The 13,796-nt window shown below is 38.9% G+C and overlaps 2 protein-coding genes and 1 non-coding gene across 4 annotated transcripts in view; 1 reads left to right on the forward strand and 2 right to left on the reverse strand.

Annotated features, from left to right (window-relative positions):
* The window catches only part of nup93 (nucleoporin 93), a 26,768-nt gene extending 18,928 nt beyond the window's left edge, over positions 1-7,840 (reverse strand). Inside the window, exons 1-3 of one of the 2 annotated variants that reach the window (XM_023421345.2) lie at positions 7,693-7,840; positions 5,982-6,164; positions 4,910-5,027 (exon numbers count right to left, since the gene is read on the reverse strand). In XM_023421345.2, the coding sequence (XP_023277113.1) occupies positions 4,910-5,027; positions 5,982-6,160 (297 nt within the window). In that variant the 5' untranslated portion in view covers positions 6,161-6,164; positions 7,693-7,840. Of the gene's footprint in view, positions 1-4,909; positions 5,028-5,981; positions 6,165-7,622 lie in introns of both variants that reach the window. The other variant, XM_023421344.2, reaches the window with a different exon arrangement.
* On the forward strand, positions 2,214-2,290 carry LOC111666120 (small nucleolar RNA U2-19). The gene has a single exon (XR_002761564.1). It is a non-coding gene; the product is annotated as a small nucleolar RNA U2-19 (small nucleolar RNA).
* Positions 7,841-10,908: 3,068 nt separating the features above from the next.
* On the reverse strand, positions 10,909-12,280 carry steep1 (STING1 ER exit protein 1). The gene has a single exon (XM_023421248.2). It carries the CDS (start codon positions 11,938-11,940, stop codon positions 11,263-11,265), a length of 678 nt encoding a protein of 225 aa, XP_023277016.1. The 5' UTR covers positions 11,941-12,280; the 3' UTR covers positions 10,909-11,262.
* Positions 12,281-13,796: the final 1,516 nt, after the last annotated feature.

Below are 13,796 nucleotides of genomic sequence, written 5' to 3' on the forward strand. Positions count from 1 at the left end.
CACACACACACACACACACACACACACACACACACACACACACACACACACACTCATTCATAAGCACATGGAGATACACTGTATATGCCAGCAATCGATCGGGGCTGACACAGATACAGGCATGCAAACACAGCACACAACACACACATATCTTGTGAAGCAATGTCAGTACTGTTCGTCTATCCCAGCAGATGCTCTGGGCTTAGCCAACTGCATCCGCTGAACGCATGCCATCACTGCTGAGGGATATGTGTGTGTATGTATGGGGTTGGGGAGGGCAGAAGAAGAGAAAAGGGAGGGAGAGAAAGGATGAAAATGGGAGAGGGAGGAAAAAATCGGAGAGAAAAGAAGGTAAAGTAGAGAAGAAAGGGAGAGTGAGCAGAGGCAGCAGCTGAAAGAGAGTGAGGTGAGGAAAAGCAGAGAGAGATAGAGCCCTGGCAGAGAAAGATGGAACAGTGAAAAGTGAGACGAGGACACAGAGACGATAAAAAAAAATCGCAGCCAGTCGCCATTTTTCTATCAGTATCGCTCTCCGCCTTCCACTTCTACAGTTTCATTTTTCTATCCATTTTTTCCAATGTGATATACTTTCTCAGATTTTTTCCTGTCTCGCTGTTTCACATTCTCTGTTTCTGTTTGTCATCCTCCTCTGTTTACCTTTGTATACATGACAGTAGAACAAATAAGCCCTGGTTGTCACGGATGAAACACAACACAGAACATAGAGTACTAATGCCATACTGAAAGACAATAAAACAAGGATAATTGTAAAATAATCTACAATGTGGTGATAGCCCAGGGTACATCTGTACACAGATGTGTTATGTAGGATTAGGTTTAGGTGTAGAGAATTGGCTTTCCTGAAGATGAGACGAGAACAAAAAATGGTAAAAAAAAAAAGAAAAGAGAGAATCAATAAAATCTGTTTGCTACCCAACCCTTTCTGGCATACAAATAATAGTGTAAAATAATAATGATTTGGACAATGTGTAACAAAAACAATAACGTGAAGATCTTCTTCCACTATGAATATATTAATACCAATTATTTTATTATTTGATTAATTGAAAATTGAGGTGAGTCCCAGGTGATGTCATCAGATGTCTTGTTTTGTTTGGTCCCACAAAACACTGAGTTAACTTCATTGTTATGACAAGGACAAGCACCAAATTCTTGCATTTAAGAAGCTGGAACCATCAAATCTTTGGCAGTTTTATTGATAAATGATTTAAATTATGAATCAGGTTGACAAATCAATATTCTGTCGATTGATGACAGATCGTGTATCTATATAAGTGTCTATTTCTAAGTGATATCCATATGTTTAGACTGTGCAGAAATATGACTTCATAATGTTGATTAATACAACAGAATTGTGTACCATGATTCATGAAGTTCTATATGCCGCCTGGCCACAGGAGTGACAACAACGAATTATACAATATCATTTCTGAAGTGTTTGGGCTATAAAATGATTTAAATTTGCTGAAACATCCCGTTGAATTATTTAAATAGATCTTAAACTTAAGAAGATCTTAAATATCTGACAAAGGGGTGAGAAATAAAGAGAAACAGAAAGAAAACCTCATTTAGAAATAAACAAAAACCATCTTATTAAATGTGTAGATAAGATACATGGTCCATGAAGCCTTAAATCTAGGGCTGTGTGCCTATACCGGCTTCTATAGTAAGATCTAGACTAATTTGCGCTCAACCACACATACAGACGCATAACTCACACACCAGTGCTCTCAGTACTGTAAGTGTGTGTGTTCCAGGAGACGAGGAGGCATTTATCAGCTCACTCATGCACAAACATACATACACACATTTATACAAGCGCACATTCAAACACCGACAGCATGTTTGCACTTCCTTTGTGTCATTTCCTTCTACGGTTTCTCACCAGATACACACTGGTGCTGCTACACAATGAAGTCTGAGTACTCAAAGCGATAAGATACTATACATGGTAGGGTTGCAACAATCTGATACACATGATCATTATTGGTTCTGATTGATACTGACATTATTAGGTATTCTCTCTTGCTTGTATTATTTTGCCAGTTGCAGTTACTGTACAAAAGAATATAAACATACAATATTTCCTGAATGACAGGTGAACTCCACCGCCTCAAACTGGACATCGGAGAGTCTAACGATTTCGCAGTTCAAAGTTCAATCTGAGTGAGGGAGGTGGGTATGCTGACATCGATCTTAGGGGAAAAAAAAATTCTGATATCAATATACTGGCCGGTATTCTTTATATATAATCTATATAATTTTGAGATATATTGAAAAGGGAAAATTATGAAGTTGTTGAGTATTAACTTTTTCTGCAATGTATTTCACAAAGCAGTTAGCAACACAGTGAAGACTCTGCACCACCATCTGCTCAGCTGTGAAGTGCACTCTGTTACATGTGCTGCAGATAGTGCTGAGACAAACTATGTGATGACACCATTTCTAAATTGCCCCAAGCATCTTTTTCTGCATTGTTTTCATCTTGGCAGATATCAGACAACGTACAGTAAATGGCGATACCGATCTATGTGATAGGCCAATATCATCTGATAAAATCGACCCACTGGTCCAGCTGATTGTAAGTATCTGATACGGGCCTGTTTTACAGCCCAGAGGCCCAAACATCTGACGCCAGGCTCTGCTCTGCTGCATCTTTAAAATCTAATGTCATTCAAGAAGTTTTTGTCTAGTTGTATGTTTTTCTAGTTACCTTCCAGCCAGCGTTCATCAGTATGATACAGCGCATGCGCAATTTCTTTGATATCAAAGTTTTAGCTGATAGACCAATGCCTTTACAGTGTAATGAGTCTTGGATGGCAGAGAATGTGTGTTTAGTCTAGTGGAACACATCTTATTTTTACTGAAAGTGATGCTGTTGTCTTTTGTCCTACACCTGGTATGTCAAACTAATATCGTGCTGCTGTCTTGTAATATCTCAGTACCACTTAACCTCTTTTCTCCTCAATGTACTTAGTGATGTGAAGTGACTGAGACTCTGCCAACACAACATTAAATGCCCATCTGTAGGAGAAGAAAAAGTCTGCTGTGATGCAGCGTAACGTTCTTCAGAACTTGGCTCAGTTTTCTCCAAGTGGTCTATTTATTATACACTAGAAGTTTTACCTGTTGTTTTGGTATTTCAAACTGAACAGACATTGATGTAGATAAGGTAGATAAAATATTAGAAACACCTTTCAGTATAATGGAGTCCATTATAAAATCCTGTATCACAATACTCTGATTTAGCCATGGTTTAAAATACTGTTAGGACAAAAGGCTCATTATACCACTGAAATGCAGATTTGATGGAGAGTTTTTCTTAAAGCCCATTCTGCATTTAGACTATGACTGCATCATCTCCTGTTTAGTTGTCATTGTGTTTATGGTTGAATGAGCCATTAAGAGAAAACCTAAAAGGGCCATTGCATTCTTTTTTAAAGCAGTGTTATTTGTTTTAATAAAAACATGAATATAATATCACTGAATATACAGGCTTTAAAATGAATGCCAATACAGTGCTCCTATCTGTGCTGACTTCAAATGGAGCTGTGGTTTTGTCTGTAACACTGAACAAGATATAGTACATTTATACTGAAATGAAACTGTAATGCACTGTCTCCTTATAAACCAATAAGGGGAATAGAGCAAGTGCAGAGAGGGAGTGTGTGTGTTTGTGTAAGTGCTCTTCCAGTTAGTCAGTCAGTCAGTCAAACCCACACAGGCTAGCAAATATCCATTTGACCAAGAAGAATGAAAACAGATGAGTAAATGTAAAAGAAGGAAAGCTGGACAGAAAAATAGAAATAAGTGGATACATTGAAAAAAAAAAAAAAAAAAGTTAAACTGGAGCAAACAATATTCAAGACAAAGAAACACTGACTGGTCTAATATGTGCTGCAGCTAATCAAAACTGCAACTGACACTAGAATCATGTTTTTACTCAAAAACGAAGCTTATTTTAGGCATTATTCTTATTTTAATGCACGTAAGATTTAACCAAAATAAGGTTTAAGGATAAGGATTTAGTGGCACAGGGGAAACTGCTTTATGCTTCTGCTACTTTTCTCGGTTTACTACCTCCTGGAGTTGTCTGCTTATTGATTGTGGATCTTAATCAATCTTAATCAATCCTCGCTTCAGTTTCTTGATATATTAATTGAAGTGAAGACACCAAAATATGTTGAAAGCAAATGGCACCTTTTTTTTCCAGATTTAAGGCAAACACAAATTGACTGCATGACAGTATTTCTCTTACCATATGTCCACCAGGTGCTCGTTAATCTTAGTCCATAATCAGATAATATTTCCACAGGAAGCAAACCTACCATTTTTTCATCTGCTGTAATTAAGTCATGATAATTAAGTGTCCGTTACCACAAACACAACACTTCTTCCTCTCCCTGCTACACAATTAGAGCTCATCACTACATCTTTGACAACTGCAATGACCTTTCTCCACGGTCAACAAAAACAAAGCCTGCTAGTGAAGCTGCAAACGTTTTCCTCATGATTTATTCACTGAAGGGTCCCTTAATAACATTCAGTAACATTTCATCCTCCAGACCTAAACTAAGAGACTTTGTTACTGTTGCACTTACACTTTCTCAGCTGTAGCCAAGTAATATTATTTTTATTCCTTAGCCCAAAAACAACCTCTGGTTAATTTGAATTACATATGCTCAGCCAAAGATGGCTTCAAGATCAATTACCATCACCCGCTACCATTTTGACATTTGAAACAATATAAAGTGGACTGTGTCCTTCTGCATTTGACAAAAAAAATATTCAGTGGTTAGTGTTTCTCTAGTGAAACAATCAATACGAGTGTGATAAGGCTGCTAGGCTAGCAGCTATCTGGACTCATGGTCTGTTATGTCATTCATACCTGTATGTCAGTGTCTTTGACCGGCTCCAGGGGCTCAAAAGTGGTAGCAGCACTTAGACTTTCCAACCTCTGAGAAATGTGGAAGATGTCTAAGCCTCTGGAACCAAGGAGGATTGACCTGAGAGTGAGACAGAGAGGTGATGAGAACGAATGAACATGACTGAAGGACTAAACTGAGAAACAACTTAGAAAGAACTGTAGTTGTGCTTGACACCCACAAGAGGGCGCACAAGGCTTTGCAACTATTGCAGCACTATAAAGATCACACCACACCAGCTCCATAAAAATTACTCAGGGTTTATGTTAAAACATTTATAAGGAAAACTAATTATAAAATAATGGTATTTATTAAATATCTAATGGGTGAAAATGACTCAATTCAACTATTTTACATATTTCCTAAAAAAGGAGCCCATACCCCAAAATAATATGCAGATGTGAGAGGATCACTGAAAATTACTTTAGTGAAATTAACTTTTTTTTATTCATATCAACAATTTGGCAGTTAACTGTGCTTAATACTATATTATCCATGGCCACTTTAAGAATGTCAATGTCATATAAAAAGGTACAATCTTCAGACACATGAGACAGAATCCAGCACAACAATGGAAAGATGTCACAAATATTTGGATTTTAAATATGCAAGGATCTATTACTCTACAATGAAAAAGGTTGGTTTAAAAAAAAAAAAAAATCAAATCAATCTTGATCTTTATTTGAATGATCCAATATCAATTCTTAAGATTCTGAGATCCATCTTTGTGTCTGGGTTTCTTCCCAGTGAACACACATCTGCACTAAATGTTATGTGTATGCAGTGGTTACTTGCTGTAAGGGGTTCAGTTAGAGCTGCATGATGTGAAAAATTTGGAAATGAAGTTATTACAACTTGCACAAAAAACATGATTTTAAGTTAAAGAGTAACATACAACATATATGAACTGCCTTGAGTCGCAACAGACTGGTAAACTGTGGTGAGACCACATAGATTGTAACTGTTCTTCTCACAGTTTATGAGACTTTTGTGACTCAGGATGGTGACCACATGTGAACATGACATTTTTCTTACGCTTTTACGTCTGCAGCATCTTGTGATGTGCGCGTCAAGGTGCGCGATCGAAGCCTCTCTCCTGCCTGCTGGATCTCCTGGAGGTTCCTCTCAACGTGCGGCAGCTCTGACACTGCTTCCGTCTCTGCAGCCAGCTGCTCTGCCTGCTGGAGCAGCTCCCCAAAACCCTCTGCATCCATACCTCTGCACAGAGAGAGGAAGAGAGTGTAAATAAGTGAATACAGCAACAATATATTGGGACTACATCTAAATATAGGTGGAAGATACAGTATTCAGTGAATAGTGAGGTCAATAACTATTTTGGACAGTGACAGTGCAATTTTTTTGTCTTGTTTAGGTTCTGTGCTCATTGACTTATCAAATTGTCTAAGAGCTGATTTTACTAAGGTTACTCAGGTAATTCATTCCCTAGATTAGCCAGAAAGCGGCATTACCATATGTTTATATTTTTATTTTATCTACAAACAGCCTCTAGACCTAATTTAATATCTTATGGATATATCACTAAATACAACATGATAGAGGGATTTACCAATATGGCCATCCCCTATAATTAGGTGTTTCAGAGTCAGTTGTTTAGTACACCGTTTTAAGAAGTAAGAATATAAGTATTAGTAACTGTGAGCAAGTCAGGGCACAGAACACGAGTGTGGTACATGACAGACAAGACTTGAAGAAAACCCTCTTTGCAACTGACCAACAAATGAAACAGCAGAATTAATACAGAATGTTACAGACACATTTTGTCTGCTCAAATAGATGCAGCAGCACAAGGACCCCATGACAAAAAGCTCAATGAATTTTTTTGTGCCAATAAGGGCAATGTTCTCGAGCAGTTAATTAGTCACCTGCCTTGAGTGTATTTCACTTTCTGAAGACCATGGTGATGGCAGAAAGCCCCCAAACCAAGGCAGAAGCAAAGACAACTGCAGTACAGGCCTGGCAGCGCATTACAAGTATAAGTATCAAGAGCCTGCTGATGTTTGAGGGTTGCAGTCTTTAAGCAGTCACTCACTAAGCAACCTGCTACTAAAATCCAAAATATGATAACTTAATTTCAAGATTACTTATCACAAAGAACATTTGTATCTCAACCTCCATCCCCCAAAAGGGTTTCTATCGCTACAGGTTTCACCACTGCACTATAGCCATACATTTTCACAATAAAGGTATCAAGTATCAAGCACATGCCAAACAGACTGTGAATTAAATATATGTTGGTCAGCGTATTAAGGACATGCCGGTAGCAGCTTTAGACAGCTGACGTAAACAGACTGACACCTGCAGCCCGCGCATGGAGTGCCGTGGTTGTCAGAATAGCTTAGCGTTAGCACAGAGCGCCTTGGCTAGCTAGGTTACTTCATGAACTCGCCTTATTTGTGACAACAGAAAGAGACCGTCCGAAAGGCGATTTCAGTTGCTGCAAAGGGCAAATAAGATGCCAAAGTGACAAATACTACAAGAACCTCATTTTCTTTCCCCTTCCTTGCTTTGTTAGAATACTTCACTTGTCAAAATGAATGGCGCTCCAGAGTTAGCTAGCAGGCTAAATGGCTAACGTTCACACGCATGCTCGCAGTAGAGTCAACTTAAATTGCTAATATTGTACTTCACACTGTTGGAAAGCGACATGCTTCATACCCGTTGTATGGGACGGATGTAAGTATGGTCCTGTTTGTATTCTTCTGGCGATGGCGTTTCCAGTTATTACCTCTTATTCGGTTTTGATCAGCAATACAACATGCACCAAAGTATGTTATTTGGCCCGGCACTTCTGGAGTCGACGCTGATTGGATGATTCCCGGACCAAACCGGATGTCACTCTTCCTCGCTTATTATCAGGAAGTGACAAACCCCGCTGCCCTGCCTGTTGGACAGGAGGACTGGAAACCTACTGAGACGACGGTCCACAACAGTGATGTCAGACCTAAAAATCATGTCACTCAGCAGAAACATGAACATGACAACTCGTGACACAGTCCAGGTTACTCACACACTAAAGCAGCTTGTTTTTCTGGTTTAATTCCAAGACTCTTATTTTATAGGTTACTTATAATGTGAATGTAGATTGTAGACTGGTAAAAAAGGTGACATGATACATTTTCTTTTTGGTAGGAAAATTACAATACTACTTTTCCAGGTACCTTAACCTCCTAAGACCCGAACTCTTGCATGGCGTGCATTTTTAATTTCTCTTTGCTATTTAGGCTGATTGGGACCTGAGAAAAATGATGTCCACATATGAGGACATTAGTTTTAAATTTCGATTACTGAGTAGCAGTATAATATCCTCATATGTGGTCACCAGGCCCTTGTTGAGAAAAAGTTATTATTGTGGTCTAGAGAACCCAAAATGTGAGGTCCACATATGTGGACGCCAGGTCCTAGGAGGTTAAATGACTGCGCATGTGACTAAAATTGATACTCAGTGTCCATAACAGCAACATAATTCCTCCATCCTATATACCTGCATGACATGCACTAAACTGACTTTACAAGGTTGAGATATATTTTCTCTTTCACACTCACTTTGAACCGGACTCGTAGTGAATCTTATAACTGTTTTGAAACAGTCTCTTAAATTGTAAAGAACGTATCTTGTCGATGTATATCTGAATCGATCACCTGATCAAACTGTTTACTCTATAAAAGTTCCTGACCAGTATGTGAAGCAATACTGCAGTGATAACAGTGAAGGCTAAATTACCAAATATACTCAGGTCAAGGGAGTTTAGTGCAATGTAGGTGAGTAAATGAGTAAACAGACTTTATTTGCATGCTTGCAAAAGTTAACATCATTTTGTTTCCTCTCTTGATGTTTGTGCCTCTCTATCAAAGCATCTCTTATGAGACTGTAGTTTATAATCCAATATAAGAAAAAACATCACCACCACCTTCCTGTTTCATGTATGGTAACAGTTGAAAATTGGTGTCAACATGATATCTCTGCACACTCAGTATGTAATATTCATCACTGAGCTAGTAGAAAATAGCAAAAATGTATGTTTATTTGTATTCTACATACACATTTATATAGAATACAAATTAAATTATATATTCATATATAGATTTACTATTTAAATTTTAATGTGCACAGCATTCACTTGTTTGATAACTAGGGGTCGTTACTGATCTGTCTGGGAGGTCCCCACATGGAGAAAGGGCCAGTCATACCAATGGCGTACATGAATTTAAAAAACTCTGAAGTCTCTTGCTGTTTTGCTTTAAGCTTTACTGTTGCTTCACGAGAAGAAACAACTGGCTGTGATCACAAAGCCCAGACAGTTGACGAATGCCTGTGTCCACGCCACAGTCTGTTGCTTTGTTAAAACAGATCTGGTCATGTGGAGTACAAACCCCCAGAACTACTTCATTATATAACACAATGTGTACAACTGTTATACAACACAGAAAGCAAACCACAGGGGTGCTTCTATGACTGTTCTACAAAAAACAGAGATCTTTCATTTTAACCAGGTTCCAGGGCGTCAGAGATCATGAGTTAACCTTGTCATGAGCCAATCTTATCAATCTCTCAAAAGAAAGAGACATTTTCTGTGGATGTCTTATGATAAAACCCTTCAGGCGCCTTACAAACATTTTGACATGTCACAGGAGAAAAAGCACAGATGTGATTAATAACATCCCTAATTGTTTCATTTGATTTTTTTTAAATTATTAGTTCCACTCAGACTTTTCCTGTTTGACAATTTCAAATATCCAAACTGAAAAAACTTTTGTATATTCAGAGCCATGGGACCTCTAAATCTGCGTGTATTAAAAAAATCATTTTATACATTCTGGACCATCACATACTCCTGAGAAGTAAATAAAAATTACTGTAAACTTTACATTGTTGCATTTTTGTATAACCATTAAACATTTTTTTAAGTTTTAATCTTTACCGCAGGACAGGAAGTGTCGACCTGCAGCCCTAAATACTTTTAATTTATCTACTGTGGCCAAATTGTGATCCAGTCTACAAAACACATTGTTCTCCTAATCTGTCCTCTATTATTGTGACCCACATTAAGGATCTGACCTGCCAGATAGACACTGGCCTACATTTATCCATCTTCTCATGAATCACTGTCTGACACAGAAAGCCTCAAATGTCTGTCTATATGAATCATTCAAGCATTACACATGATACACTTTCATATTTTAATACCAAAGGATAAAAACATGCAATATAGATGTTTTCAACTAGAATTATTCTTAATTTCCTAGTGAGTATGCAAATTTGGGGTGGATAAATTCACATACAGAAATGACTGTATATGAATGAATAATAAAATACTTGAATTTTGTGGTTTTCAATTATGATCATAACTGAAAATATAGGACTGATTTGATCAAACCTTTAGGGGCATAACAATATACGGTACAAATACTAGATTCACTTCTGTTTAATGACTGAACTCCAGACTTATTCAACCATCACTAAGTTTATTATTTACACCTGTGCTGCTCCTTCTGTGTCCTGCCAAAATGTTTTCAGTGGGTAAAGGTGCATTGATGTTTTGTAATCCTGTTTTTAAGGTTGCAATGAAAAAATATATTAATCATTGATTTATCTTGAGATATTTTTTTCTATTCATTTAGTAATTATTTAGACTACATGTCAGAAATATTTTTACAAAATTCCTGATATGTCTTAAAACAATTAGTCAGTAATCAAAGTGTTGCAAACTACTTTTTTGACAATCAATCACTTCAGCTCTTGCAAGTTTACATACAAATCCCCTTTAGCATGTTTTACTGATTCAGTCTTATTTAAGGTGTTGAGAAATCTGCTGCACCAAAACACTCTTTCAAAACCTTTACACAATATTTGACAGTATTTACAACCATCAATGGCCTTGAATTCCCAATTTCAAACAGGCTTGCAGATATCACAGTAAATATTACACCAAAAACAAATGCCTTACAAATACCAAACAAGTTTATTTTGTCTTTTAATTTTGTACAAAATAACATTTTAAACAAATTCAAACGGTCTATAACTGGTCTGTAACTTAAAGATCTATGTTAAGATGGTGATCCCCAAGACCAGTATCATAATATGCAACACCCACACATATAACCAGTCCTTTTCCCCTGTGTCCAAATATATGCAACTCTTTTTGTCCACTGGAGTGCTGTTGCCCCAGACAAACTGGTGGGCCAATACCGGACAGATCAGTTCAGTCGAGCTGCAGGACCCACTGTGGTTTAGTGCAGGTGAATGCATCCACAGGACAAAAGTCACAGCAAGTCTTTGGCCCTCAGTGAGACTCGTCTACTTGAACTGATTATCAATGAGTGTGCCCTTCATCTTCGCCTTCTTGGCCTCCAGCTCAGCCAGCTCCTGCAGCCTTCTCTTGCTCATGCCCTTCCTCTCCAGCTGCTTCTCGATCACTTTGGCGTTTTGGGCGTACGAGTCCGCCACCTCCCTGGCCTCGATCTCCTCCTCCTCCTCGTCTATGGTGGACACCGTGACGGAGCTGAACTTGCCCATGTCTTTGGTCCGCTTGGTCATCATCACGCGGACTTTCTTGGGTGCTTCCGGCTGCTTCTGACTGTAGACGCTGGTGTTGCCGAAGCCCTGTCCGAACTTGACCACGGCTCCATCCAAAATGAAGGTGGCCGGGTTGTTCTTCTCCTGGTGCTGGTAGAAGAGCAGCAGGCCACACTTGCCGCACTTCTTGCGGTGCTGCTTCTCGATGCCCTCGGCTCTCTTGATGTACGCGTTTTCTTCGTCCTCCACGTTGCAGAACTTGTGAGCATGTTTGGCCGCGTCGATCACCCTGGCTCGGTCCCGGGGCCTCATGGGCAGTTTCTCCAGCTGGCAGTCCAGCACCAAAACCATTTGCCCACACAGGCAGTAGTAGACATGAAGAGGCTTTTCTCCGTCGTCGTACTCCTCTCTGTCTCTTGTGTCCGAGCACACAACACTTCTGGACACGACCTTCGGCATGTTCGGCCACTTAAAATGGTTTTAATCACAGTGCGGTTTAATTACACTCTACTGCCGAGACGCCATGACGTCAAAAATCAAGACTTGAGTTTGAAATTGAAACCTGAACACAGAAACAACGCAGTACTTCCTGTGTGCGTCGCTGTTACTGTACCTACCAGAAACCAGTATCACTTTAGTTCCGCCTGGTTAGGATGTTCCATCTTGCCGTCTTGTAACCCGCGTGCTCCTCTAATGTATTTTCATATATAACAGCATTAGATGATTAATACTGAAGTATCGGTGTGTAAGCTGCATTTTACTGTTGGAGCTGCCAAAGGTGGAGCAAGTTTGAACTATTTTATGTACAGTTTTATAGACAGGGACAAATAAATTTAAGGGGTTGTCAAATGATTCGTTGGGGGGGGGGTTGTTTTTTCTCTAATCTTTGATTTTTATGTAAGATTTTGGATCATTTGCACATTTATTGAAATTAACACATGCCAGAAGTTTAGAGGGAAAAATCACTATTTGGTGGAGCTGTTAACAACTCATAGACATCTGAAATGTGACCCTGTCTACACAGTTTTTTGTAAGATGTCATAAGCCAAAAAGACTGGAAACCACTGGTTTCATCTTTAACAATGCGTTGTATTTTAAAAGGTTTTTACATTATCCATTGTGTAAAATTTTATTGGGACTCTTTTAGCTCTGTTATTAAATCCTGAAAAGTTTCAGCAGTCAGCCTGTTGAAGATGTTTTTAACATGGGGGTGGTTTGATCCCCCGCTCTTCCAGTTCATGTTGAAGTGTCCTTGGGCAAAACCCAAATTGATGTATCACTATCACAACGATGTATCTTTGGTGTGTGAGTGTGCGTAATAGAAAAGTGCTGTATGAATGTGAATGTGGTTTGTAGTGTACAGTGCTTTGAGTGGTTGAGAAGACTAGAAAAGCAGTGCAGTCCATTTAATTTACCATTTACATACCTGATGAGCTCTTTGGGCCTGACATTGGTCCTGCTCAGATTTAACTTTACGCTCCCTCTGTTCAGCCCCTTCTTCATTCTCCTGTTGTTGGTGGGATGTGCACGTGCTTCTTGTTTGGAGGAGGCTGAACAGTATTGTAAGACAGCAGCCTTGCTTTGTTTGTGGCCTGTCTTCGTCTTCCTTTTGGTGGATTAAAATCCAAAAGCAACATTAACATTAGGTTGTTCTTCGGAGTAGGTAGAATTCATGAAAACAGGCTAAGTTTCAGTGAGTCCTGTCTTTTTGCCCCTAAGGTTAGATGAGCTTTCATCTCTTTTCTTTCTTGAGGATGCTGAAAACCACCAAGCTCTACTGATTTACTATAGTTTAGGGGCTTAGCCAGTGTGTACAATCTCCTTCAGCTGCTGGTTATGGCGACAGCTGGAAGTCCCTGAATGAATGGAACAAAAATGAAAACGGTAAAACCTCAACCCTCTTATCTATGATAAAGTTGGTCATGATAAAGCCTAAGAAGTTACCCAGGAATTTTCACAGGATGACTGATCTTATAATACAATCTCTTCAGCACTAATTCTGCAAGTATCCAAATTTGAAACTCAAATGTTTGTCATGTGACAAAGACAAACAGTTGGTTAATGCAGAACAAGCTGTTTAAGAATTCTCAATGACTAAGTAAAAGTTGACCTTTTGACAGCTGGGTCTGAGTTAACCTTATGAAAGTGTATTGATGTCTTTGCACTGAAAGACATGGCCCAGACACCTCTAGCTGATGCTGAAGACAGTGTTAAAAACCCACAACATTAAGCCTTTGTTAGTGCCACAACACCAACAATAGTCTAGCAATTCAGTTTAGGGCTTTTACATGTGATGCCTGCACTTGACCTTCCAC

Source organism: Seriola lalandi, unplaced genomic scaffold, assembly GCF_002814215.2.
Source record: "Seriola lalandi dorsalis isolate HSWRI2012SDOR001 ecotype SW California unplaced genomic scaffold, Sedor1 jcf7180002054671, whole genome shotgun sequence".
NCBI lineage: Eukaryota > Metazoa > Chordata > Actinopteri > Carangiformes > Carangidae > Seriola > Seriola lalandi.

Bases quoted from the DNA above. Each gene is read 5' to 3' on its own strand.
- steep1 (XM_023421248.2), bottom strand. From the start codon at position 11,940: ATGCCGAAGGTCGTGTCCAGAAGTGTTGTGTGCTCGGACACAAGAGAC.